Source organism: Ambystoma mexicanum, chromosome 9, assembly GCF_040938575.1.
Source record: "Ambystoma mexicanum isolate Mex_15411 chromosome 9, UKY_AmexF1_1, whole genome shotgun sequence".
Classification (NCBI taxonomy): Eukaryota; Metazoa; Chordata; class Amphibia; order Caudata; family Ambystomatidae; genus Ambystoma; species Ambystoma mexicanum.
Window position 1 is genome coordinate 176,274,555 of NC_090931.1, and position 27,615 is coordinate 176,302,169.

The 27,615-nt window shown below is 46.9% G+C and overlaps 1 protein-coding gene across 2 annotated transcripts in view; it reads left to right on the forward strand.

Annotated features, from left to right (window-relative positions):
• Positions 1–27,615, forward strand: part of HYOU1 (hypoxia up-regulated 1) — a 485,286-nt gene that overhangs the window by 365,736 nt on the left and 91,935 nt on the right. For both annotated transcript variants that reach the window (XM_069614392.1, XM_069614393.1), the window contains exons 18-20: positions 15,548–15,729; positions 15,882–15,969; positions 16,164–16,286. In XM_069614392.1, the coding sequence (XP_069470493.1) occupies positions 15,548–15,729; positions 15,882–15,969; positions 16,164–16,286 (393 nt within the window). The remainder of the gene's footprint in view (positions 1–15,547; positions 15,730–15,881; positions 15,970–16,163; positions 16,287–27,615) is intronic.

Genomic DNA, 27,615 nt, shown 5'->3' on the forward strand with positions numbered 1-27,615 from the left:
AATATCTTAACTATCATTTGGCATCAATTTCATAGCAACTGTGTCTGTATGCAAACTTTATGTGCCGGCAATCACATGTGGACAGTGATAGCAAGTGCATACTGGCTGACTTCGCTACCCTGCCCTACAGGCGCTATCTTCCACACCAGCTTTGAGTATGCCCATAGCAACTATGGGCAAACATTCTTATTTTCCACCGTACCCACACAAAACAGCCATCCTGCAACATGACAATCATTTCGGCAGTGCTGGAAAAGTCCATTCACAGAAATTGCATCTGCATGTTTTGTATCTTTACCTAATTCACACACCAATCATATCCAATTCATTCCTACAGAAGACGTGTCACTTACACCACACATAACATTACTCGCAGTAAAACAATAAACAAGGCAGGATCTTACGAGGTACGCAAGACACCGCTGCCATATAGTTGGTGTCCAAGTACCACTTTCATGACACTTAGACCTCAAGGGAGGGAGCCAAAGTGGCGTGTATTATTTTGAAAAGACACCCCTTGAGTGGAGGGAACCTGAATGGTGTTCTGGTCTTCCACAACGCACGGCTTGAGTAGAGGGAGCGGGACTGGCCTTTCTTTGCTTGCCAAACCTTAGGTGGAAGGAGCCAGATTTAGGTTCCTGTCCAAAGTACGCCGGAAGCAGATGGGGTTTTCCAGACTTTTTTTTTTTTTGTAAGGCAATCCCGAACAGGAGCAAGCTGCACTCCCATAGGTGAGTGACCCAGAGTGCTCCACCCTTCTTCTCCATGGCCCGCCTCAACTAGAGGCGGTGGAGTGGCATTCCTTTCCAAGATGCGCCTGCTTTGGAAGAAACGAGCATTGCGTTACTTTGCAAGGCACACCACGCGCAGAGGGAGCTAGACTGCCTTTTCCTTATGAGGCAGACCTGAAGTGAAAGGTACCGGGGGTGATGTCTCTTTCCCAGGCAGGCCTCAAGTGGAGGGGGCAGGACTAGCATTGCTTGCCAAAGCACGCCAAAGGGGGGTAAAGCAGAGTGCTGTCCCCACCTACTCCAAGGCACACCTCAAGTGGAGGGAGCTAGAGTGGCATTTCTTTCCAAGATGTGCCTGCTTTGGAAGAAACAAGCATTGCGTTACTTTGCAAGGCACACCACGCGCAGAGGGAGCTAGACTGCCTTTTCCTTATGAGGCAGACCTGAAGTGAAAGGTACCGGGGGTGATGTCTCTTTCCCAGGCAGGCCTCAAGTGGAGGGAGCAGGATTAGCATTGCTTGCCAAAGCACGCCAAAGGGGAAAGACCCGCATTGGCACAACTCAAGTACAGGGACTCATAATGATTACTATTTCGTAGGCACGCCTCCAATGGAAGGAGCCTGATTAGCGTTCCTTTGCAAGTCACGCTTTGAGCTGAGGGATCTAGACTGATGTACATTTTCTTGGCAGGCCTCAAGGGAAATCTACGGCTGTGGTTGCCTTTCCAAGGCAGGCCTCAAGTGGAGGAAGCAGGACTAGCGATGCTCGTGAATGCACGCTAAATCAAGTGAAGTGAGTTGACATCCTGTTGCATTTTCATTGAAGGTACACCTCCAGGGCAGGGTGCAAGAGTGCCATTCCTTTACAAGACATGCACGATTTCAGTGGCTAAGGGTCCCTTTCAAGGAATGATGGGCATTTTCGGAAATCAGTCGATCTCCCAATAATTTTCCTTTGTATGATACAAAAGGAAACAAGGCTGAAAGCAGAGGGCAGGCTGGGAAGGGCATTGGGGACAGTACACCCGAGTATCCTTCCTCTTTCCTTGTTTTGTACACACCTTACATTTTCGGTACGGTTGTGCCTTCGTGGCAGTGGGAGGAACATAATCATCAAAGTGTCGCTCTTGCAATCTGGCCACATCTTCGACCTCTGGAAAGGAGGGAATTTGTACATGAACATTAGCCAGAGATTGAACAATTTCTAATTCAAAATCCAAAAAGGAGAGCTTGTTTTCTAGAGTAGCTGCACGGTACACCACATAAGCATTGTACGTTGCCATATGCACAATGTGTGTGGCTAACTTTTTGTACCAGAAACGCGACTTGCGTTCAGCGTGGTATGACTCAAGCACTTGGTCATTTTTGTCTACTCCACCCATGTACTTGTTGTAATCCAGAATGCAATTGGGCTTCAACACTTGCTGAGTCTGCCTGCGCAGAGGGACAGCTGAAGTACTTTCATCATGAATAGTACTTAGCATGTACACATCCCTTTTGTCGCAGAATTTCACTGCTAACAATTCATCCTGCCGCAATGCCATACATTGTCCCTTGGCCAACTTTTTACACACAAGTTGTCTGGGGAAGCCTTTGCGGTTACTGCGGATTGTACCGCATGCCAGTGTGCCCACATTGAACAATTCCTTGAACAGTGGAATTCCGGTGTAGAAATTGTCTACATACAAATGATGTCCCTTGTGGAGCCATGGTGTGAGAAGATCCCAAACAATCTTCTCACTTGTCCCTAAATGGGCTGGGCAGCCCGGAGGGTTTAGGGTAGAGTCTTTACCGGTGTAGACTCTCATGCTGCTGACATACCCAGTGTTACTTTCACACATCATGTACATTTTAATCCCATATCGTGATCTCTTGCTAGGAATGTATTGCCTGAATATAAGGCGACCTTTGAACAACACCACCGATTCATCAATGGATATGTTCTGGCTAGGAACATACACCTCTGCAAATCGGTGAGTGAAGTGGTCCAGAAATGGCTTCAGTTTGAACAGCCTATCAAAGTTTGGGTCCGTTTTGGGTAATGCTGCTGAGTTGTCATTGAAGTGCAACATACGGTGCAGTGCTTGAAAGCGATTTCTGCTCATTGTAGCTGAAAAAAACGGGCAATAAAGTGGTGCTACAGTAGACCAGTATATTGCGACAGACGGCTTGTGTCCAATTCCCATGAGCAAAATGAGACCCCAAAACTGTCTCATTTCAACATTGTTTGTGGGTACCCATGCTTGTGCTCTGGAGTGGGGTTTCAGAGTGGGACCCCTAGACCTCATGAACTGTGCAGCGTATAAATTGGTTTGCTGAACCACATCTGCAATGAACCCATCATCAACAAAAAGGTTGAAAAAATCAATAGGATGAAACCCTTCTGTATTCACTGTGCACCCTGATATACCAGTGAAAGGGGGCACAACAGGCTGAGCCACTGCTGGAGGCACCCAGAGCGACTCTTGAGTCATGTCAGGAACTGCCACATTGCGTGGCCGTCTTGCACGTCCCCTCCCCCTTACAGGTCCCCTGCGTGTGGGAAGTGTGCGAAAAGGTGGACGCACTCTTCCTTCCTCTTCATCAGGTGATGACGATGATGAGTGGGAGGAGGGACTTTCGTCAATGGCCATCTCACTTCCCCAATCACTTCCCTCCTGCCCCTCAGAAGCACTATCTGTTTCAGAATGCATGTACACATCTGTGCCTTGCTCTGAGCCAGACTCCATCACTGCAGCTAATGCCTCCGCACCAGACATTGATCGCCGAGAAGCCATGAGTACCTTCGCTATGGAACCCTTCACTGCCCAAAGACCAGATGAAGACTGAAACAAGAAGTGTGTGCTTCTGAAAGTATGGAACGTAGCACAGTAAGTGGTATTCAGTGCCACAAACCTACTCCACACAAGTACACCAAAAGGTCCAGACTTTGCTCACAAACTGTAGCAGCCCTCTGCAATATGACGTACTCCCTGCACGCTACAATAAACGGAGTAGTACTTTGCAAACACTCACGTGAAATGCTAAGGACCAGCTGACTGCTTTCCTACAAGTGGGTAGACAGCTACAACACACCTGCACCTAAAAGAAAGAGAACAAAAAATCTATGGACAATGTACTATTCCGCTAAACTGTACAGAAATACAAGCGTGGGGACGAGGATTTCAGCCACACTACCTATTCAGAAACAGCCAACATGCTTTGCACCATGCCCTCCTCCATGGGATGCTTGTGGATGGGAAATCGAGGTGAGAAGGAACCATGCAACGTATTAGTGATTGGGTGAGTTGAAAAGCCATAGGCAATGAAGAAGCAGAAAGGGAAGATAAAGTACACGGCTGGCCCTTCCAGGCAACTGCTGGCACACTTTTGACAAAAACACCTGCTCATTCACATAGGGGTGTCTATTGTAAGGGGAAAGCTCACAAGGACAAAATTATTGCAAGGCCAAGCAAATTGATGTAGGCTGAAGCAAGTAGTGATGGGTACCTAAGAAATAAGTAGCAGAAACATACTGAATGCTTTGACATGCCATGAATGCAAACAATTGCTAGAAAGTGGAAGTCTCACTGCCAACATACTTCCATTTTTATTCACTTTTCACATCTTCCAGTGCGCCCGTCAGTCACTGGGCAAACCCCCCCCCCCCTAAAATAGCGTCTGGGCAAAATCCATTATGTTTCCAATGAACAGCTCCATGCCTGTTTTGGAAAGGTGCACCCCATCTCTGTGAAACATCACAGCACCTTTGATATTGCCATGGTGAATGGTCCGTATTCTGGTGTTGCCCTCTGTCAGTCTAGTGAACTCGCCATTCAGTTTCCACACCGAGCGGTTGATGGCCCTTCTATTCCCTCGAGTTCTCCAATCCATCCTGGGAATCATCTGGGACCAGGCCACCACAGTGTTTGGAAACCTCTGTGCAATCCATTCAAGGTCTGCCATGAGCTGCTCCCGTACCCCCTTCCGTCCCACAGACGCAAAATCATTTCCTCCCAGGTGAACCACTATAAGGTCAGGGGGGGGCTTTCCTTTTGCTTGGGCAGCGATGATGGCTCCTCGGAGCTGGTGAAGGTGCATCCCCCCCACCCCAAACCAATGCACTGCAAGGCCATCCCTTCCAGACCCAGATGTAGGTGGCCCTCGGAAAAGTCGTTCAGCCCTTTGGATATAAGAGTGGCCGAAAATCCACACAACCCTCATCCTCACTAGGAAATGGAAACAGGAAAACCCCCATGATTATGGCTACACATACATTTTACCAAATTACACAACAATTGCGCCAATACATGACTGACTCTTGTAACAATCCCAGACACACACTTCACCCATTCGGAAACCACCTCTCATTTGAGATAACAGTAGGTCGACACATAATTGAAACATTATTTTCAGGGGAAGGAGGTGAAGAAGAAAGTATGTCACCTTGTGCCAATAACACAGTTGTGCTGGCGCAATTGTAATCAGTAAAAGTTGTCTGCTCCTGTGGCCCACCGCCTGCCCAGCACGGTGGTAAGGTGACTTGCACATGCTACATCGTTACGCTTTGGCAGGGTGACTAGTCTCTCAGAGGATATGAAGTCCACAGGAAGTGTGCTTTGTACGCTCTCTGAATATAGGTACCCTGACAGAATGTGCCACATTTACCACAAACGGGTGCACCTTCAGACACTTTCAATGTGAGTGTTTCGACCATAGCTCCAGGACCACTGGTGAACTTGGGGGCACTTCACTACCAAGGAAGGGAGGTGGCCAAAGTCACACCCATCACCCACCACTACCCTACATAGCTTCCTGGTCAGCACTACAGCTTTCCTCTCCTGGAAGGGATTGGACCCTGCCAGGGCACCCTGCACCCACTGCTGAATTTGGAGGACAAAATATCCACCTGGGGGACGGACGCCCAAGGCCAATGACACCCCCCTCTCTAGCTACCCTGCGTTACAGTTTTTCCCCCTGCAAAAGGATGGGGACCCTGACAGGGCACACTGGGACCACTGCTGGAATTGGACCACAGAAATGGTGAACTTTGCAGTGAAAGGAATGAGCTCTGTAACAAGTGTGCATAGCATGCTCAGAAAAAATGACCATTTATATAACTACTGGGGAAAAAAAATTAAAATTTGCTGCTACTTATGTCGGCCAAACCTTACCTTCTGCAAAGCAGCTGCCTTACTCAATGCAAGGCACACCCATCACTGGCCCCCGACCCTCCCCACTACCCTTTCCCACCCTTATCACTGACAATGCAGCTACAATTCCTTCCACCGCAATAACCCTCCACCCCCACATTACCAAGTAATAAATGTTGTACTTACATAAGTCAGCAATAGCTTTTCAGTAGCCGCAACTGCAAAGGAAACATAAAAGAATTAAAATCAATGCTTTGCCTACCAATAACACATCCAAACTGTCAGGCAACTATCTGTACATTTTTCACTTCCTTCCACCAGTTCCATGACACTTCTCAGTCATCTACCACTACGGAAGGCTAGACTGCACACGGATTGGAAATGGAAATAAGACAAGTGGGCATATGGCATCCTGCAGAAAATAAATAAATCCCGGAAATCTGGCACCAAATCATCACTGTTTGGAAACATCTGTGCTATCCATTCCAGTTCCTCCATTAGCAGCTCATGTATCCCTTCCCCTCCCACAGACGCTAAATCTTTTCCTCCCAGGTGCACCACTGTAGGGTGGGGGGGGTTGCATCTCCTTTTGCATGGACATCGCTGATGGCTCCTCTGAGCTGGGGAAAGCACTTCCCCCTAACCCCAAACCAATGCACCAGGAGGGCATCCCTTTGAGAGCCAGATGTGGTTGGCCCTCGGAAAATCGTGCAGCCCTTTGGGTGAAAGAGTAGGCAATTATCTACACAACCCTCATCGTCACTATGATATGGAAACAAGTGAACCCCCATGAATATGCCTATACATACAGTTGGTTTATAGTAAAAAAGTCGAAAACAAAAATGTCAAATTTTTTTTTTGGTTGCTTTTTTTCGAAATGGGGGGGTCCCCCCAAACCCCCTTTTTTAATTTTTTTTTTTGTTTTACCACTTTTTTTTTTACCCCCGGAGCCCAAAAAAAATATATACATAAAAAAAATAAAAATTCGACATTTTTGTTTTCGACTTTTTGGATTCGACATTTTTGTAATTCGACATTATTGGTTCGACATTATGACTGGACACCCATACAGTTTACCAACTAGCTGAATGATTGCGTGAACACATGGCTCTTGTAACAATCCCAGACACACACTTAACCCATTCGGACATGCACCTCTCATGTGAATTTACAGTAGGTCATTACATAATTGGCACTTGTGTTTTAGGGGAAGGAGGTGGGAAAGAGGTGAAGAAGACAGTGTCACCTTGTGCCAATAACACAGTTGTGCTGGGGCAATTGTAATCAGTAAAGGTTGTCTGCTCCTGTGGCCCACCGCCTGCACTGCACGGTGGTAAGGTGACTTCCACATGCTACACCATTACACTTTGGCAGGGTGACTAGTCTGACAGAGGATATGACCTGTGCAGCAAGGGTGCTTTGTAACCTCTCCGAATATAGTTACTCTGACGGAATGTGCGCCATTCATTACACATGCATGCAAATTTGGACACTTTGATTGTGAGAAATTGGGGCGCAGCTCCTAAAGTACTGGTGAACTTGGGGCCATTCGACTACCAAGGCAGAGAGGCAGCCAAGGTCACACACATCAACCACCACCACCCTACATCTCTGCCTGTCCAGCACTGCAGCTTTCCCCTCTAGGACGGGATGGGGACCGTGCCGGGGCACCCTGCACCCACTGCTGCTTTTGAGGGACAAAATATCCATCTGGGAGATGGACGCCCAAGGCCAATGACTTCACCCCCCACCCCTCCTGCCCCTCCTGCCCCTCTAGCTACCCTGCGTTACAGCTTTTCCCCCTGCAAAAGAATGGGGAGCCTGGCGGGGCTCACTGGGACGACTGCTGGAAAAGGACCACAGAAATGGTGATCGTTGCAGTAAAAGTAGTGTTCTCTGTATCAAGTACGCGTACCATGCTCAGAACAAAATGACCATCTGCATTACTACCGGCAACATTTTTTAAAAGGAGCTGCTACTTATGTCGGCCAATTTTTCCTTCTGCAAAGCAGCCACCTTCCTCAATGCAAGGCACTCCCATCACTGGCCCCCGAACCACCCTACTACCCTTTCTCACCCATACCACTGACACTGCAGCCACAGTTTCTCCCACCACAGTAACCCTCCATCCGCAAATTACCAAGTAATATATGTGGTACTTACATAAGTCAGCATAAGCTTTTCAGTAGCCACAACTGCAACGGAAACATAAAAGAATTACATTCAGTGCTTTGCCTACAAATAACACATCCAAACTGTCTGGCATATATCTGTACATTTTTCAGCTCCTTCCACCACATACATGAAACTTCTCAGTCATCTACCTCCACAGAAGGCTGGACTGCACAGTGATAGCAAACTGGCATAAGACCAATGGGTGTATGGCAAACCCCAGCACACAAAAAAAAACATTGCACAGATGGCTAAGTGGCAAACTTCCCTCCCAGGGAAACAGCACTGTTCAGCTGCACTGGGGGGCATTTTGTCCGCAACCCGGGCAAGTGTGTTCCTGGCCACCCCAATACCCCCCCAGAGCACCCGCTTCCTCCACAACAGAACACTACAGGCCCTGTTCACCCCCATCCCAATAGCAATGTGCCCTCCACCCACTATAAAATGTTGGAATAAGCAAAATTTCATACGTACATAACAAGGGAGAAGCTTGAACTGCTCAAGACCTGTAAAGGGAATAACAAAACATATATTATCTGTGTCAGCCAACCCAAATACCAGACCACCCATATTGGCCCCCCCTGTTGCATTGGCCTGTACGTTTTGGGCACCCCGGCGCCAGACTGGCACACCAATGTGCCCCTCTACGCCAAGGCAGGTATAGTAAACTAAGAACCCAATTCAAAATGGCAGGCTGCCCTTTTGTGGGGGCAGAGGGGCCCCCTACACCGCTGTGGAATTTTCTAACGTGAAGGGGGTTGCACCTCTCCACCACCACCCCAATTTGAGGGGCAGCCCATCTCATGTAGCCCTCCCAAGGGGCAGATAAGGGGGGAGGCTGTCCTGCACTCCTCCCTGGGCTCAGGCGTCCATTCCTAGGAGCAGATATCTTTGCATGACATGGCACCCACTCCATTGTGGGTGGGGGGGGGGGTTAACGCCCCATTCCTTTAGAAACTTTCCCAACCCTTTGGGGTGCCCCACCTAAAAAACGTTCCAACATTTTCACTTTTTTCCTTTGGTAACCCAACTCCCCTTTGTGCACAGGGGCACATTGGTGTGCCAATCTGGCGCCGGAGTGCCCAAACCTTACTGCCCCATCTATTGGGGGTCCTGCCCCACCTTTTGGGGTGCCCTTCGCCCCCAATGGCTGGGGGACGCACTTCATGCAACCCTCCCTGGGGGCAGATATCTGCTCCTAGGAAGGGGCATCTGACCCCAGGGAGGGATGCATGAGGTGCGCCCCCCCTATCTGCCCCCAGGGTGGGTTGCATGAGGTGGGGCCCTCCATTTGGGGTGGGGGGGTTGAGGGCCACCCCCGTTGCAGTACATCATTCGGTGCCAATTTAGGGTGGCCCTCAGCCCCCCCTAAAAAGCAGCCTGTGAATGTGTATTTTTTTTTTTGTTTACCCTACTTTGCTTGGTGCAGATGGCCACATTAGTGTGGCTATCTGCCCCCAGGGTGCCCAAACCCTACTGCCCCATCTATTGGGGGTCCTGCCCCACCTTTTGGGGTGCCCCCCCACCCCCAATGGCTGGGGGACACACCTCATGCAGGCCTCCCTGGGCCTCCTCCAAACGGCTGCGTAAGGTACACCCCACCTCCATTTGACGTGCCATGCCGACGTGAAACTGAAGGTAATCCAGCCCCCTGGCAGTGAAGGGGGAATCTGCTTTCCCATTTGGGGCTCTCGGGCTCCCCGTGGGGAGCCCGAGAGCCCCTAATGGGAAATCGGCTGTAGGCAGAAACACTGCGGCATGGAAACACAACCGCGTTGTGTTTCTGCCTGCCTTGGCTTTCACTTTGGGTCTCCGGTGCTCCCCTGAGGGAGCACCGGAGACCCAAAGTGATAGCCACGGCAGGCAGAAACACAACGCAGTTGTGTTTGAAAACGCTGCGGTTTTTCTTTCTAAGTTTCTCAGGCTCTTCCGGCTCGGAGGAGCCTGAGAAACTTGGAAAGAAAAACCGCAGCGTTTTCAAACACATTAGTTGTATTTATGTTTGCGGTCGCTTCAAAAGCTACCGCAAACATAAATACAATGCTTTCAAAGCTGCGGTTTTATTTCTAAGTTTTCCGGGCTCCTCCTGCCTGGAAAACTTAGAAAAAAAACTGCAGCTAGTTCTTATTTATTTTTTTTAAAATAGCACTTACCGAGATGCAGCTGCAGCTTTTCTGCCTGTAGTCTCTGGTCCGCGTCCTCCGAGTCCCGGCACCAATGAAGGAAAAGCCACCCAGTGGTAGCTTTTGTTTACTACAGCTGGCTGGCTTTTCCTTCATTAGTGCTGCAAAAGCAAGCATAGGCGAGCAGCCATTTCACAAAATGGATGCGCCCATGTGTTTGCTTTTGCAAATTTTGAGCTTGAATTGCTCAAAATTTTACATAGGAACTTAAAAAAAAAAAGTGCGAGTATATTGGTTTTATTATTGCCCATTTTTTTTCGCCAATGAAAATTTTTGGGCGAACCATTCCTTTAATCTGAAAGCAATGTGCCACCCTGAGTGCGATCTGCTACAAATTATCAGAACTAATGTGGCTAGAATAGATTTTCCTACTTCTAGGAGCAAATATCTAGCCAGCTGCTGCAAATACTTTGAAGAATTACAGTGGGTGGTAAAAACGAACCAATGTGGTTTCTTTCCAGCTATTAAAAAAGCGTTTAAAGCCAAAGCAAAGAGTTGACTGGGAAACATTTTTATTCGTATGTATGAACTGAACAATTTTAAATATATTGAATGGATTGTGCAGGAGCATTATATGCCTCAAAGATATTTAATACGTTGTCCTGACCCCCTGGTATGAAATTTAGACTTTTAATGCGCACCAATCAACTTCCGGTGATGAAGTCTACCTTTGGTTCTCGGCGGAAGATTCCTGAAAAAGAGATACTGTTGAATGTGTCTGGACATGGATAAATGTGAGACTGTTAGGCATGTACTAACCTCATGCCCAGAAAGACGAAATCACTGTTGAATTATGGTCGCTTAGTCCATAACATGAGTTATATACAGTCGGAGGAATTTTGGAGATGGTGCCTGAATGTGCAATCTGAGGCTGTGCATATAGCATTATATAGAGTATGGAAAACATTTCCGCCTAGAAATAATGAAAATGTCAATGATACATTGGTGTCGACATGTGATAACTATGATTTAAGGTAATTATCACTTGTATTTATATTTATGCATTGTACTTTTGTGCTGCAGTATGAATGAATATTTAATATTTATTGTGCTAATATTGTATGAGTTAACATGTGATTGATATGAATGTATGTAAAGTTGTAAAGTTTTATGAACTGAAAACATTTTTTCAAAAGTTGTCGTCTTCTAGTGAAATGTTTTATAAATGATTGTGTAACTAAATTAATAAGGGTTTTACCAAGAACCCTGTAGTATAAGTGTCTACGTGAACCACTGTGATTGAAAGTCCTCTGTGTAACTACTTGTACTGCTCACATTCACTCTTGAGATGAGCCTAGCTGCTCACCTCACTACCAACAAACTGTATGGTGAAGACTTATAACAAAGGTTGGTCTTGCTTACACCTGTAGTCCTAATTGTGTGTGGTGGCCCCAGAGGGTACTGCATGCAATTCTGCCGAAAAGGTGTCCCTCCCGAAGGCCACCGGGGTGGATTCGCAAGGCACAGCCCCTAAGGCGAGGGTATCCCTACCTGCCAGGAGGGAGTCCTCATTCCAGCACATCGAAAAGACTCTGGAGAAGGTAATGCCCATCATTTCACTGGAACCATCTCCCCTGGTTGCAGAGAAGGGGGTGGGGGCACGGTAGTCCTCCAGGGCACGGACATTTCCTCAGAGGAAGAGCTCACCAGCCTCCCAGTCCTCCAGGAGGGGAGATGCGTCGAGAGCAGGCCCTACGGGGGGGGATCCCAATGAGGGCAACGACACGGAGGAGACCGACTAGCAGCAGGGCGGTGACTACAGAGCCGATCAGCCTAAGCCGCAAACACTCAGTCACCTCCACCCCAGCAACCACCTGGGAATATCTCGGTGGACATTCTTATGGCTCTGCATACCTTGTGGTCGGAAATCGGAACAAGGAGGCCTCTTGCGCCCGCGGAACCGCCACCCAAGAGGAGAAGCGTTCACCCCCTCTGCCTTTTCACCCCTCGCCTCCCGCTCCCCCACCAAGGGATGACACGGTACTGGACACAGCAACGACTGTCACGTATGACTATTGCGGCCTGGGGGGGGGAGGGATCTCCTGTCTCCACCGGCCAGATCTTCACTGCCCGTGATTGGCTTGTTCCATACCATGATCTCCAGGGCCTCAGAGCTGTTCCAGCTCATCCGGAGGAGAAGGAGGGTTTCCTTTACCAGCGCCGGGAGGCAAAGAGGAAGACCGTACTTTCCAGTTATTTGGTGACATTTGGGGTGAGGGTTTGTCCCTCATGAAGAACCCTTCATCTCCTCCGGCGAAGATGGATCGCTATGAGAAGTAGAGAGTGCCAGACACTGCGGCCAATTGTTTACGGTCCCAGCTGTCTCCAGACTGGTTTTGGCGGCAGCCAAGAAGTCGTCTTCGGGCTCATTTTTGTCGACGGCCTTATCCCTGCCCGCCCCCAGCCCCCTCCCCCCACAAGGACGGTGAGGGGAAGAAATTGTATGCCATTGGGCAAAGAGTGATCTCGTCAGCTGCAACGACCATCAAGGCCGCAAACTCCCTCACCATCGTGGCGTGCTCCGACAGGGTAATTTGGTTCAAAATGGCCCTCCTCCTGGACTTCCTTCCCAACGACAAGCGGGCTGAGGCGTTGGAGATTCTACAGGAAGATGAGGTGGCTTCAGACTACAACATTAAAGTGGTCACGGACATTGCCAACACAGGATTCTGCCAAATGGGCAACAGCGTTTGCCTTCGGCAAGGCTGGCTGAGGGCCACAAATTTCTGCCAGGATGTTCAGTTGAAGGTGTTAGACATGCCCTTCAGGGACAATTTGTTTGGAAAGACTGGACGAGTCTCTCCAGGCCATCAAAGCGGACACTGGGACGGTTCGTGCCCTGTGCACGCTTCAGCAACGGCAACCGTCCTATTGGACTTCTGGAGTGGAATCCCAAAGTTCCTCTAAAGGCACCGGTGTGCAAGATCTGCGGTGGTGCTGTTTACAGAGCGCTGAAACCGCAAAGTGCCGCTGATCCGAAAAGAGTCTGTAGCTGCCACCATCCATTGAATTGCTGTGTAGGAGTCCCCCAGACATACTGCCTCTTATCCCCACGAATGAGGCCCAGGAACACAGGATCTGCATCACTGCAACCAGCCAGCTGGATCCTCTTCTTCCAACCAAAGGTACTGTTCTGACTTTGGGGTGCTTACCTTTGTCTGTAGTTCGGCGCTTCTCAGTTGAGACTTGCAGTAGCTGCTTTTCTAGAGTAGTTTTCAGCTCTCATTTTCATAAATTTTACGGCTTGTGGCCCAACAGTGATTTTCTACAACAGACTCTAACTTTGTGCATGACTTTTTGCTATCTAAGAAGTGCCTCGGCTCCACAGACTTTGCTCCAATTGATTTTGGCTGTCCCTGCAGACTCTTCTAGTCCATTGTCTTTGATTCTTACTGTCCCTCATAGGTGATACGTTGGTTTTTAACTAATATTGCTGGGAAAGATTTTTATCTAGAGTTCATTGGGAGGTTTAAACATGCTCCCATGCTTCGAGAACCTGTTTAACATTTTTCCTTTGTTTTAACCTTTCCTTTCTACCAATCTCAGAATTTGACAAAGTACAAAAGTGAAATATAAATGCCAATACTGTACTAGTTAGTGAAGTCAATTCAGGGATTTGGAAGTGTATGAAGCATGTCTAAAGAGTATTTACTTGATTTGCATTAAATCTGAGAACGTATTTTGAAGTGTATTGTTGCACGTTGCCCTTTTTAAAGAATGTTTAAACTGACCTTTTAAATTATTTTACTAAACCTCCAGTGTAAATGTAATTTGGATACTTGTATTGGTGAATTTCAGTGCTACAGCTCACATTTACCCCTCTTGAGAGAAGTCTGGCTGCTCAGTTACACTACCAACATGTGTATTACAGACCTCTACCAATATATGTTACCTAATACCAAGAGTACTAGGGTTGTGTAGTCTCCCCCCAATTCTTGCCTAACAGCTATGGGAGTCTATCAAAGATGAGGAATACGTGGGGGGACACAATCCATTCGAAGAAAAAATAACTTACCCCTGGCAGTGTTCTTTCGGCTGGATGTTCCTCCTACGGATTTCTCATTGCCCTCCCAAACAGCCCCTCTACCTTTGGGAGAATTTCAGTGTTTTCCTCTCTTCCAACGTCGGGTCATCCTGTGTCCTTAAACCTCTCTGCATAGGAGAGGGGTAAAGCTAAGAACTAAAGTAACCGGCGTGGTGTGTGCGCTATATAAACTGACATCGCCGTTCTCTAGAGCGGGCAGAGGCTGCCGAGGGACACTAGATCGATGATGCCACAGCGCCCTCTGTTGGGAAGAAATTTCCAATGCAGCTGACGCTGCATAGGAATATATCAAAGACGAGGAATACGTTGGAGGACCATCCAGTCATCATCCATGTAATGTTCTTCAGTCATTTGTTCCTCTACTGATTTTTGCCCTTAAGACTTGCTGCCATTACAAGAAAATGACCTCTACAACGGGATTCTGCTTGTTGACTCTACGGTCAGTCCAAATTCTTAGTAATTTGCTTTATACTCTCCTGGGGGCAGTCCCCCTCACTTAGCTATCACTTACATATGTACCAAAAAGGTCGGCATCTTAAATTTACCCATTAACAGAAACTTGGGTCCACCTAACGTGACCCAGCATATCCTACTCCATTTAATTGATATAGAAGGTATGCAATAACATCACATGAGCAAACATTAGCACACTTATTATTTTTTATCACATACTGTCATTTAGATTAGTTGTTGATCAACCATGTGAATAAAGTGAACCGTGTATTTGCCACACTTCCAGGTAAATGAAATTAATATTTCATCCAGTTGCCTATTTGAGAACATACAATTACTTGGTGTCAAAATGTCTACGGCATCTTTACTCCTAATATTTTCCAGATTAACAAAATGTTGTTACTGAAGAAGGGAATATTTCCGAAACTCCATTGAGCTCTGCAATGTATAGTCCTTATAGGATTTGAATTTTGTTTAACTTTGTTTTTCTATATTACTAAGCAGAATGCATTACCTATATATTACTTACCCAGAATGCATTGTCAACTATACCTTCTATTGTCAATTTGAATATATACTTGTTGGAGATTCTGATCTAAAACTTAAACTGAGTTTAATGGTGTGCAGGGAACGGGAGTATCCTACAGTTTAGGATACCATTTGTCTACTATATACTGTATCTTTGTGCCAGGTTTGTTTTACCTCCCCACCACCCAGACTTTGTGAAACTCTGCATATCATTTTTCTAATTCCTTACATTGTTTTACCTAATCTAGGGAGTGCACCTTCACACATTTATTATCACTTATAACTTTTCACTTGTATTGCTCAGACTGCTGAGAAAGCAGACTCTGGAAAGGAAGAGGAACCTTCCAAAAACCAAGAAGAAGCGAAGGCAGAAGATGTGAAGAAAGCACCTAGGAAGCAGAAGCTGGTGGAAGATATCCGTGTTGAGTTGAGCGTGAATGATGTCTTGGACCAGCATGAGGATGAACTTAAAGCCTCCATCCAGAAGTAAGTTGTAGGTGGTGAGCCTCAACTTCACCAAGCCCTACATGCCCTTTTACGAGATGGACCCAAAATATTCTCTGGCTAGCCGACATTTGGGTAACATGAGTTTCAAATGTACTTCATTTCTGACCTGCTTGCTTGTCTGTTTTACATAGGCTTCAAGATCTGACTAATAGAGACATGGCGAAAGAAGAGCGTGAAAAAGCAGCTAACAGCCTAGAGGCCTTCATTTTTGAGACCCAGGTAGGAAGGTGGTGTTGGTGGTGCTGATGGTTGAGGGTGCGGGGGAATTTATGGGGGATAGGCCTGATCAAAAGGTTTTGGTGAATGCAGAGAATGGGGCTGGAACAATGAAAGAAAGAGCAGTGATGGATGAATTGCCTCTCTCAATGGCTCATTTGCAGCTGGAACCTGATGCAAAGATGTTGTCTTTGTAGGACAAACTTAACCAGAAAGAATTCAGATTGGTCTCCACCGGAGAGCAACGTGCAGAAATAACCAGCAAACTGAGCGAAGCCGCCAACTGGCTTGAAGAGGAAGGATATGGTGCTACCACCAAGGTAAGGTGTGAGAAGCGGGGGCTCTCCGCCTTTCTGTGGAGGGGTTTATAATGGGGCTCTCCAGGGTGGGGGCATGGGTGGGAGGAAGGGTGTGCAGGCCAAATTGTAGATTGGAGGAGCAGTGTTGGCTAGGTTTTGGGGACAGCTAGTGCACTGCGTTGGGATTGGGTGAGTTGCGCAGGGAAATAGGAGTTCCAGGCAAATGGCGGTGGCCGCCAGTAGGAGAGTGGTATGGGCATAGGTGGGTGTGAGGGAGCAATGCTGAGAAGGATGACAAATGGAGTGTACCAGAGCCCTAGCCTGGTATGAGTTGGGGTGGTGGCGTGGCTGCGAATAATACTGTGAGTAATAAAGCTGGCAAGCCCACATAGCTGAGAGGTATGGGGCCAGCCAGGGCACATTTGTAGGAGAATCATAAATGGAGTAAGGCATAATGCTTGAAGCAATGTCGCTGGGCACAACTGGGGTGGTGGGTGCAATCTGGGGAACCATGCAATGCCTGGTTGTCACCCTGAACACAGGTTGGAGGACCTGGATGAGACTGGGAAGGGCATACCTACCAATTTTACTGAGTTTAGTTGAGAGATGTCTAGTGTGCCATCATTGTGCCGAATCAGATGTATAGTATAATCTTGGACTTCTGTAGCTGTTTGTTGCATCCAAGAGTTGACATATCACTTCCTCTTGTTTGTTGCACATTTTCATTTTAACAAGATTTTGACACATCTCAAACTTAGGTGGATTCTCATTTAAACTTGAACGAAAGCAGATAGAAGTGCGATATTCTGGTCTTGGTTAGGAAATATTTTCTTTTTGCTGCTTTCCCTCCAGACATCAGTGGTACTCCCAACCATTTACTGTTTGGAACCTGTTCTGAGTTTTCGAAGCCTTTTTACTTCAACGGCCTTGCTCTGCTCATCTGTTTTGGGGGCACTAATCTGTTCCTACGGCCATCAGTGCAGGAGCTCCATAGTCAAATTCTGTTTTTCTCTGCACACATCTTTTTGTGAAGTGCAGTATGAACACCTTGTGTTCTTGTACCTTTTTGTTACTTGTAGTTTGGTCCAGTTGAAAGATGAGTCATGGTGTAATAAAATTCAATCTGACATGCTCGATGAACTAGAAACCCTACACAGTAAAATTCTAGCTCACCAAAAAGCCCTGTCCAACCTCCTAGATGACTATCATCACACCTCCGCACCAGCAACCCCCCATTCAAGTTCCCGTGTTCGACTTTAAGGAGATGACTGAACTCGAAGTCGCGACCCTCCTCAAATCATCAAACCTAATTGCAAAGGGGACGCCTGCCCTGCCCAGCTCAGGTCATCAAAGACTGTGCCCCTTCCCTGACCCTTCTTATCACTGCCTTCATTAATTCCTCCTTCCAGACTGGACATGTTCCTTCTGGATTAAAAGAATTATGGGTGTGATCGCTCCCAAAAAAAAATAAAACCTGCCTTCGATCCCAGGTAATTACAGGCCAATCACCAGTGTGCTGTTTTTGCTAAAAGTTGTAGACTAAGCAGCTTACCTACAAGTCCAAGAATTCGAGGACAACCACCTTCTTGGTCTCCGGCAGTCCGGATTCCAGTCCAGACATGGTACGTAAACGGCCCTGCCTGACTTAAAAAATCAAATGGACGACCTTGGAGACGCAGGCAAACCCGCGCTCCTTCTGCTTCTGGACCTCTCTGCTGCCTTTTGATCTGGTGGATCACAACACCCTATGCCACCACCTCTCCACTGCAGCCAATTTCTCCCTGAGGGCCTGTGCATGGATAACTTCCTTCCTACAGGAAAGAGTGATGGAGATTTTCTCAGAATCTTCTTGAGACTGGGGTTGGCACAAGTGTGGGGTTCCACAGGGTTCTTGCATAGCTCCCACTCTCTATAACCGCTTTACACGGCCCCTGTTTAAGATCCTTGACGCAGAGGGCATCGCATACACGAACTATGCTGATGAAACTCCGGTGCTCATCCCCCTCTTGGGTGATTACGTATCTGACCTTAACACCCTCAACTCAATCTATTCAACAATCCAATCGTGGATGGCAGAAAACTGGTTATGCCTCAACAGTGAGAAGACCGAACTTTTGCTGATTGGGTCCCCGTCCTCCTTGTGTAAACGGGATGAACATTATCGCTCCTTCAGTCGATAACATCCCTATCGCTGCCTCCAAAACCATAAAAACACTGGGCGTTTACATTGAACCTGATCTATCCATGAATAGACAGGTTAACGCAGTAGCCTCCACCTCGGCTTACCACTCAACTTCTCACTGCAGTTAGACCCTTCCTTTCACAACCGAACTGCCTCACCATTGCCAGGGCAATTATTGGGTCAAGGCTTGACTACTGTAATGCCCTTTGCTGGCACCTCCCAAAAGAATCTGACCACTGCAATTAGCACAGAACAATGCCCTGAAGGCTGCAACTGGCATCTCCAGACGTGATCACATCTCTGAGGTCCGGAGGAAAGTCCATTGGCTCCCCGTGAAGGAAAGAATGAACTTCAAGACACTAGCATTGACGCATAAATGCCTTTACGATCTTGCCCCTCCCTATCTAGCTCAAAGAATCACCTTTCACACCTCTTCCAGACCCTCCAGAGCTACCTATACAAACAGAATCACTGTCCCCTTCATCTGCGGGCGGGTGGTTCCAGCTTCGCTAGCATGGCAGCCACCTTCTGGAACTCCCTGCCTCCTCCTCAGTATGATTGACTCCCATGCAACCTTCAGGAAAGCTATCAAAACTAGGCTTTGTGTGACAATGCATCTATGCCATATTTGATATGTTGAAAGAATGGGAGGGTTATCAAGTCCCACGCTCAAACCCTATAAGTTACAAAGTCCAAAGGAAAAGGCAATGTTGCCAATCATTCAAGAGAAAAAATCCCAAAGTTACAGAAATTCTTTTTAATATGCTGTACAGCCGACACGTGTTTCGACCGCTGGTCGTTTTCAATGCTGTTTTTTTAGTAATTCATTCATGAAAATATACAGAAAGATACCAGTAAGCAAAGAGAATATTTTGTTTTCAATACATTGGTTCCAAAAATTAAAGAGCATATATGAATTCATAAGTACAAGTATCAAATATGAATCGAAGGTTGGATGGACATAAGAAAAGGTTAAACATACCATATTTAAGTCACACCATCGAGACAAGATGAAATGGGTGGGTTCGGGGCGGAGGGGAAGAAAAATGTATACATGTATGATAAGTGATCGTGGTTGTAACAAACCCTTTAAGTATTCATTTATGCCCTAGACTATTGAAATCTCATTTTCTTGTGTAATAATATGATCACACAATTTGAAATGTACCAGAAAATGTGAAGCCACTCAATCACATACTCATGTGATACAGTTTATCTATTAACATTACCTCTGTGTGCTTTCTGAAAAAACGTTCCTAAATGCACCCAATCGTAATATCAATAAATATATTTTTGAGCTTACCAGCCAATTGTTGAAATGGTCAAAAGTCTTGTCGAAAGATTAAATCATTGGTCCCAATATGAGTTAAGTAAATAACTGTTGATCATCAATTTAAGTCTTTTTGTTCTTAAGGTATAGATTATATACAACCTTTATGGAAAAAGACCAAAAATAATGCTAAGTCCCTAAAGGGAAAGGATTACTATAGACATTAAAAAAATGTCAAAGAAGATTGATTTATAGCTTACAAAAATGTTGTGAATGTTCAGGGACAAGTCTGTAAATGTTCTGTGGCTTAGAAATGCTCAAAATGAAAATCCATGCTTCCAATAGCATGACACCTATGTATATAATAGGATCTGTTGGTACTATCCTTATGATTGGTAAACTTACTTACTGTCATATTAAACAATTATATGTAGTACCTGTATAGATAGTCATGATTAGACCGTTATTAAAGAATTCTCTATCATATGAAAAAATCCTCACACAATTTATAACACTATATTAAATGTGATTATCTATGGCTCATTAATGTCAGCCAATTCCATGTGCTGAATGTTAATCGCGGCCTCAGGTTAAATTGGTAAAAGTGGAGTCTGATATTCTATTGTGGACCTTTTAACACATCCACTAATTATGTGTTACCCGAAAAAACAGGAAACCCCTGATCATCATTACCTTAGGTACCGTCACTGCAATGGCGGGGTAGATCCCGTGTAAACCGCTTCCTTCAGAATCGTTCGTCCTACTGACAAGTAGTTAACGGGAAAATCGTGTCGTTGCGCGATGACGTCACATGTTGTTGCGCGTGACGTATGAAGTAAACGTATGATGTAAATGTAAACATTCTGCTTTGTTAGGTAAGTAAAGTCTTCGAAAGCTAAAATAGAAAGCGTGTGCCATATTTACTGAAGTTCATTCGATGGATAGGGTATTAAATCTTTAAAGCGAAAAGTGCTATCTGAAACATTATCAATTTACCAAAAATAAAAATAGTGAGTCTACCCATGATATTTTCACATGCGGTCTAATAAATTGTCAAATAAGAATATGCAGAATCCTGTGAACCTTCCTTGTCTTTTGTTGAGACCCACATATTGCCAATGAACCCCGGTCCACTCTATTTCAAAAAAATGATAAAAAGTTATTGGTGATTCAAAGTACTGACTGGATGGCTTCACTAGCGGACATTCCATATGGGATCTCACATCACACAGATACTGCCATCTATGCCATATGTTTGTTATACTTGTAACTGCAACTAAGCTCTCTGTACCAGCTTTCTCTGTTGAGGCCGCATTCGTGTAACCATGAATCAAGCCTTCTGTTGTCTCTCAGCGCCTCGATGCCCGTGGGCTGCAGTGCGCTCTACAAATACTAAAAAGCCTTCACTGTAATATCACGGCTAATGACACTGGGAGAGGTACAGTATAATGTTATTTCTCCTCCTTAGGTGCCTACTAAAATACAGGAATATCTGTGACATGCTAAAACTTGGTCCTTCTCATTTGGCATCTACTAGGTATATGGATGTCCAAGGAGTTCTAGGGGGGAAAAACCCTACACTTAATTGGTCGACTGGTTTCAGCAGATTCAATTTATTTATGCTTGCATTTTTCAGGACCCCTTGTTTTCAACTATAACCAGGTTTTACTGGAGATTTTTATCAGTAAATTTGTTAGGGAGTGTTAGGACAGCTTAGTAAAATCATTCAACTGAGACCGTACAAGACTCCATTCTTGGTATAAGGCTGTACCACCCGAGTATATTGTAGGGTAGACGGAGCAGCCAGGCTTATGTTAAGAGGGAGAGAGGGATGTAGAATCAGTACAACGAAATTGTAGTACATGTATGGTCCAAAGAAACACGGACACACTAGGTATTGTAAAAATGGTTATTTAAATACAAGCAGATCAAGGTAATTCTTGGGTAAATAAGTACTATCACATTATATATAAAGCACATTATAAAACTCAGAACTAAGCTTTACAGTACACCAACCAAAGCATAAAACCTTATACAGAACAGCCATCAGTAGTTCTAGGGAAGTCAAACCAATAGTTACTTTTAGATTACGTTCAGTAATTCAAGGGTAGTAGATCATAGCAGTTGTACCCTGACGCTCAGCAAGAAATCACACAGTAATTCAACTGGACAATCTACTTTTCTGATCTACGGAAACACAGATTCTAGGAACAGTATTAACCTTTAAGTTTTGGATAAGTTATACCAGGCTAGTAAGACCTTTTTTGTGTAATATTCAATTATAGTTGCTATTCAGTTCCAGACTAGGGGAAGCAATAACTTAACTTAGTTTTTGATGGCACGCCGCTATGCAAGGTAAGTAAAACCTATTTCTCCAGCATGGGGTCTGGCTTGGATTCACACGCGCATGAATATTCCCCGTGAGCCTGGGAATCCTCCGTAAAGAAAAAATCAGTTTCAGTTTCACTTCTGAACTGTCTTTCTCCTAACAACCAATCACTGAGCTCTGGGGCATACTGCCCCAGCCAATGACTGCCCTCTACCTGAGCACCTCTGGCAGCCATCTTCAGATTTTTACTGCACGTTCAAGTGTTGGGAGTCCTTGTGTTTAGCTCTTGAGTTTTTACTGTGTTTTTGTGCTTTTTTTAAAGAGTTTTACTCTATTTTTCGGTCAATCGAGCCTTGTGCTCCATCAATCAATCTTCTGATTAACAGGGACCTGTTTTTGGGTTCTCTTCAGCACCCCTCAAGGGTGAATTTTTGTCTAGTTTCTTCGTGGAGGCTTCCAGAAGATTCTTCAGGCATGTGTACCATGTCGGAGGAAAAGGATTCAACTCCCCTGTTGAAGCTTTGCTGCAGCTTGCGGAATGTCTTCTTGGACAACAAGCATTCCAAGTGTCTTTACTTCCTGTACCCCACGCACAAGGAGGAAGGTTGTGCGTTTTCCCAGGAGATGGCCCCTCACTCAATCGGCACATGTGGCTGAACGGATGGCTACATGCCAAGGCCCCTGCTCTGGGTGGGTCCCAGCAGCATGCCTCGCCCAGCTCCAAGAAGTCTGAGCGAGCTTCTAAGACTTGAGGGCGCCCCTCCAGCAGGGGTCCAACAAAAGGCTAAGCACAGCAAGTCCACTGCCACCTGGTGCACCGTTGTGACTGGCTCCTCGGCAGCCAGGGCGCGATCAACATCTCCAGCCTCAGTCACCAGTCAACGCTCCAGATCATCGGCCAAGAGGAAGTCTGATCATCTGGGAAAACTCGAGAAGGAGCCAAAGTTTATCCTGCCGGAGAAGGCCAGGGGGGGGGGGGTCGGGGCGCAGACCCTGCCCTTAAGGAGAAGGTCCAGCAGGACAAGGCTGCAGCCCTGACCGTGAAGGCCCAGGTATACCCGGCGAAGGCCCAGTCTTCCATCGATGGGGTGGCGGCGTCGCTTGCGAAGGCCACCAAGACTGCTTCGCAGGGCACAACCCCAAAGACGAGGGTGTCAGTCCCTCCCAGGAGGGAGGCTGCGTTCAGGCCCATAGAGAAAACCCTGGAGCAGATGATACCGGTCATCGCCCTGAGACCTTCCCCTCTGGAGGCAAGGGGGGGGGGGGGTTTGGTGGCCCTCCAGGGTACGGCTATCTCCTCTGAGGAGCTCACCAGTCTGCAAGCCATCCAGGAAGAGGAAAATGTGGGAAGCAGGCCCATCGACGGCGAGGACACTGTCGAGGAAAAGCAGCAAGGCAACAAGGGCCTGGGCTCCCAGCCGGTGCCCCAGCGGCCTATTCTGCCTACACCTCAGCTGCCACCCCCACCTCAGCTACCTCCTAGAGACCTCTCTAGACATTCTATCGGCACTGCATACGCTGGTCTGAGAGGTACAGACCAGGATGCATATTGTTCCCGCAGCCCCAACAGCGGCGCCAGAGACGACCGAAATCCCCCCCTTCCCCCAAACAGGGGAGCCTCCGACCAAGAAGAGTTCACCCTCCACCTCGACACCACTCTCCCCGAGGGATGACACAGGCACCGTTCACGGCGATGACAGCGGGTTAGGGGACCTCCGCCACCCACCCCCAGATCTTAACCCGCCGGACGAGTTATGCTCGTTCCACTCGATCTCCAGAGCGTCAACTTTTCCAACTTGCTCCAGAAGAGACGGGCTTCTGATATCCGCGCCACTAAGCGACGAGAAAGACCATCCTCTCATTCCTGCTCCTGGATGAAATTTGGGGCAAAGGTTTGTCTCGCATGAAGAACCCTTCCATGGCCCTGGCGAAGAGGGGTCGCCTTCAGAAGTACAGGGTGCCGGACTCTGCGCCCAAGTGCTTGCGGGCCCAACGGACTTTGGTGTCGGCGGCCAAGAAGTACTCTGGCACGCCTTCCTCGGCAGCCTCCACCCCTCAGGACAGCGAGGGCAAGAAGTTAGATGCATTGGCAAGGCATAAATTAGTTTTCAGATATTGATCAGCAGAGTTAGCTAATTAAAATGTGTTTGATTAGCAAACAGACCCATTTGATTAGCAATTGTGTACTAATATTGCTAATGTCACCGGATGTTTGTACCCAAGATATGAAATGGGCAACAATACAGCAGTTCCTTACCTCTGAAATATGACATTTGTGAGGAGTCATGCTTCAGCTAGACCTCAGGTCGGGTATCTTAGTTTACGTATTCAACCTAAGAGAAATGCACTCGACCCATAGCAACGGAGGACAACGCATTTATGTGATTTCTGTACAATGGTGCATGTCACTACAAACCCACTTTGTTTGGCACACTGCTGCCACACAGAGTCCAGCCATACACAGTGAAACTTTTATTTGATATTTGCTGCAAACAAAGTAGATGTTAAATAATAATTTCAAACATCCTTTTGTAAATGCTACTCGCCCTTCATAAAATCTACTGGACTGAGTGGGCAAAACGACTTTGCGAGCTAGAGGAGCGTCTATAAAATGTAAAAGGTTGGCTGCATGAATGAACACAAATGATAAAAATCATAATGCAAAGCGAGCTCTGGAGGCTAACTAAAGTGTTTGGTATTGCAGATCTGTAGATCTACGGACTGGATGGAACTATTGATCACTACTTTGCGTAAGCATTTAGTTCGATTTGTGTATTTATTATGTAAGAGGAAAGAGACTAAGCAGAGTGGAATGCGTAACAGTCAGAGAACTGGACTAACTAGGTGGAATATTGTAGTTTGTGGTCATCTCACTTTCTGGGTCCCTGGTATAAAGAAACACGGTGATATAGAATGTCAGGGAGTATGGGTTCGGTCATGGGTTGAGCACCAGTTGCAAGATGTATGCAACCTGCCGGTTACAGAACTAGGTTTGCCATCAAAAGCCTTTGATTATGTGATAATGTACACTTTCAGAAGTTCACTAGTCAACATGATGCATCTTCCCCAACAAAATGAAATATAGTTGACACTATGAAATTCAGATAGACTAACCTAAACTTTACTGTAAAGAATGGATCGATGCAAGGTTTTACAGTCTCAATGTAATTATGCATTTAACAACTTACATTTCAGGAATGGAATTACATGACTGTCTTTTTAAAATATATAAAGTTGACACATACTTGTCTTTGACAGACAGGATCTAAAGAGCTTAATAAAAGTACCATCCCAATTACTTCTGGTTTGCAATTTTTTGAAGAAAACAGTTCTTGCACTCCTACACATGCAGTTGGCACTTAAGAATGGATGGGAAGCATTACTGTTGCACTTTCCCTCCATTAGCACTTGAAGTGAACAGAGAAAAGAGGGTGGAGAGAGCACCGACGGCAATAGAGGAATGCAGGGCGAGCTGTGCTTTCATTGAAGTGGGCAACTTAAATAGCTAACTTTGCTACACAAGTGTTTATTTGATTAGCAAAACTACAGAATTGCATAGCAAATTGCTATGAGACACTGCCTATTTTATACCTTGCATGGGACGACTGGTAATCTATTCTGCAACGACCATCAAGGCTGCCCTCGCCATCGTAGCACGCTATGACCGGGAGCTGTGGTTCAAGATCACCACCATCCTGGACTTCCCCCGACAAGAGGTCCGAAGCGCTGGAAATTGTGCAGGAAGGCTAAGTGGCGTCAGCCCACGCTGTCACGGTGGCCACGGACATTGTTGATGCGGGATTGCGCCAAATCGGCAAAAGCGTTGGCCTTTGTTGTTGTGGCTGGCTCAAGGCCACCAGGACTTTCATTCAAAGGTGTGGGACATGCCCTTTGACGGGGACAATTTGTTCAGGAAGGCTGTAGATGAGTCTCTACAGGCCATAAAGATGGACACAGACGGCGCGGTCCTGGGGCACTCTTCAACAACGGAGGCTGTACTTTTGGCCCTCCGGTAGCAAGTCCCAAGGTTTTTCCAAGGGTTTTGGTGGGGGCTCAGTTAGTTACCACCAAGCCTCCCGCTCTTCGGCCCAATACCACTGGTGGCCCGGCAGGAAAACCACATCCCTCAACTGTTGCAGGAGGAGCGGCCCATGTTAAGAAAAGACGCAATAAAGTTCGTCCAGGAGTGTACCCGAGGTACTTCCTCGTGAAAAAGAAGACCGAAGGCTGGATGCCCAGCCTCTATCGCCGTCGACTTATCAAATACATGAAGTCCCAGAAATTATGGATGGTCACGCTTCAGCACGTGCTGGAAGAAGGGGACTTCCTGTCGTCGCTGGACTTGGAGAATGCATACGTCCACATCCCCATTCACAAGGGGCACCGCAAGTTTCTGTGCTTCGTACACCTCCCTGGAGGGATGAGGAACTTGCACCGGAAGTCTTCATGCAAGAGGCCTTTGGCTACCGGAGGTGAAATCGTTTAAACCTTGTGTTGGAGCTGCGGGCAGTGTTTTGGGCCCTCAAGCCTTTCCTTCCATCCCTCAAAGTCAAGGTGGTGCAGGTCTTCATGGACACCACCACCACAATGTTTTACATCAGGAAGCGGAGGGAGTGGGGGGGGGGGGCACCAGATCCCCGGCGCTCTCCAAAAAGCGCAGGTTCTATGCTACTGGGCCGTCGCCCAGGAGATGTTCCTCATCCTGTTTCATTTGGCAGGAATGAAGAACAGTCACTGACTCTCTCAGCAGGGAGCTGCGCTCTTGCCATGAGTGGGAACTTGGGCAGGACCAAGTGAATCGCCTGTTCCGCAGATGGGGCAATCCCCTGATCGATCCATTTGCAACAGTGACGAATACCAAGTGCTGGAGGTTCGCCAGCAAGTTTCCCCACCGGGGAGCATGGGGGACACATTCTCATTCCCCTGGAATGGCCTATTTCTGTATGCGTTCCCTCTGTTGCCTTTAGTTCGACTAGTCAATCAACTCAGACGGTCCCGGTGCAGGATGATCCTCGTCACACCATCATGGCCAAGGCAGATCTGGTTCCCGGACCTTCTTGACATATCGATGTCTCCTCCAGTCGAGCTGGTGGTCGCAGATCTTCTCGCCAAGGAAGGAGGTGCAATTCTGCACAACGACCCAAGATCGCTGAACATGAAGGCCTGGCTCGTGCAGCATTAGAGTTTGGGGGTTACGATCGCCCAGCAGACTGCAAGGAGGTACTTGTCAAGGCCAGAGCATCGTCTAATCTTAAATGCTACAGACATGAATGGAAGAGGTTCGCCGTTTGGTGCTGTACAAAGATCGACCCTCTACGAGACACGGCTCCGCAGGTGCTACTGTATTTGCTGTCGTTGGCCAAAGCAGGACTGGGCCATGCTTCCCTCAAAGTTCATCTGGCGGCTATCTCCCGCTACACCAGATCTCCGGGACGGTCTTAGTTATGGTCAGACCGCCTGGTTAAGTGGATTGTCAAAGGGCTGTTTCGTTCGTTCACGCCGGTGAAGGCTCCAGCCCCGGCGTGGGAACTCGATGTGGTACTGACTAGACTCATGGGCCCTCCATTTG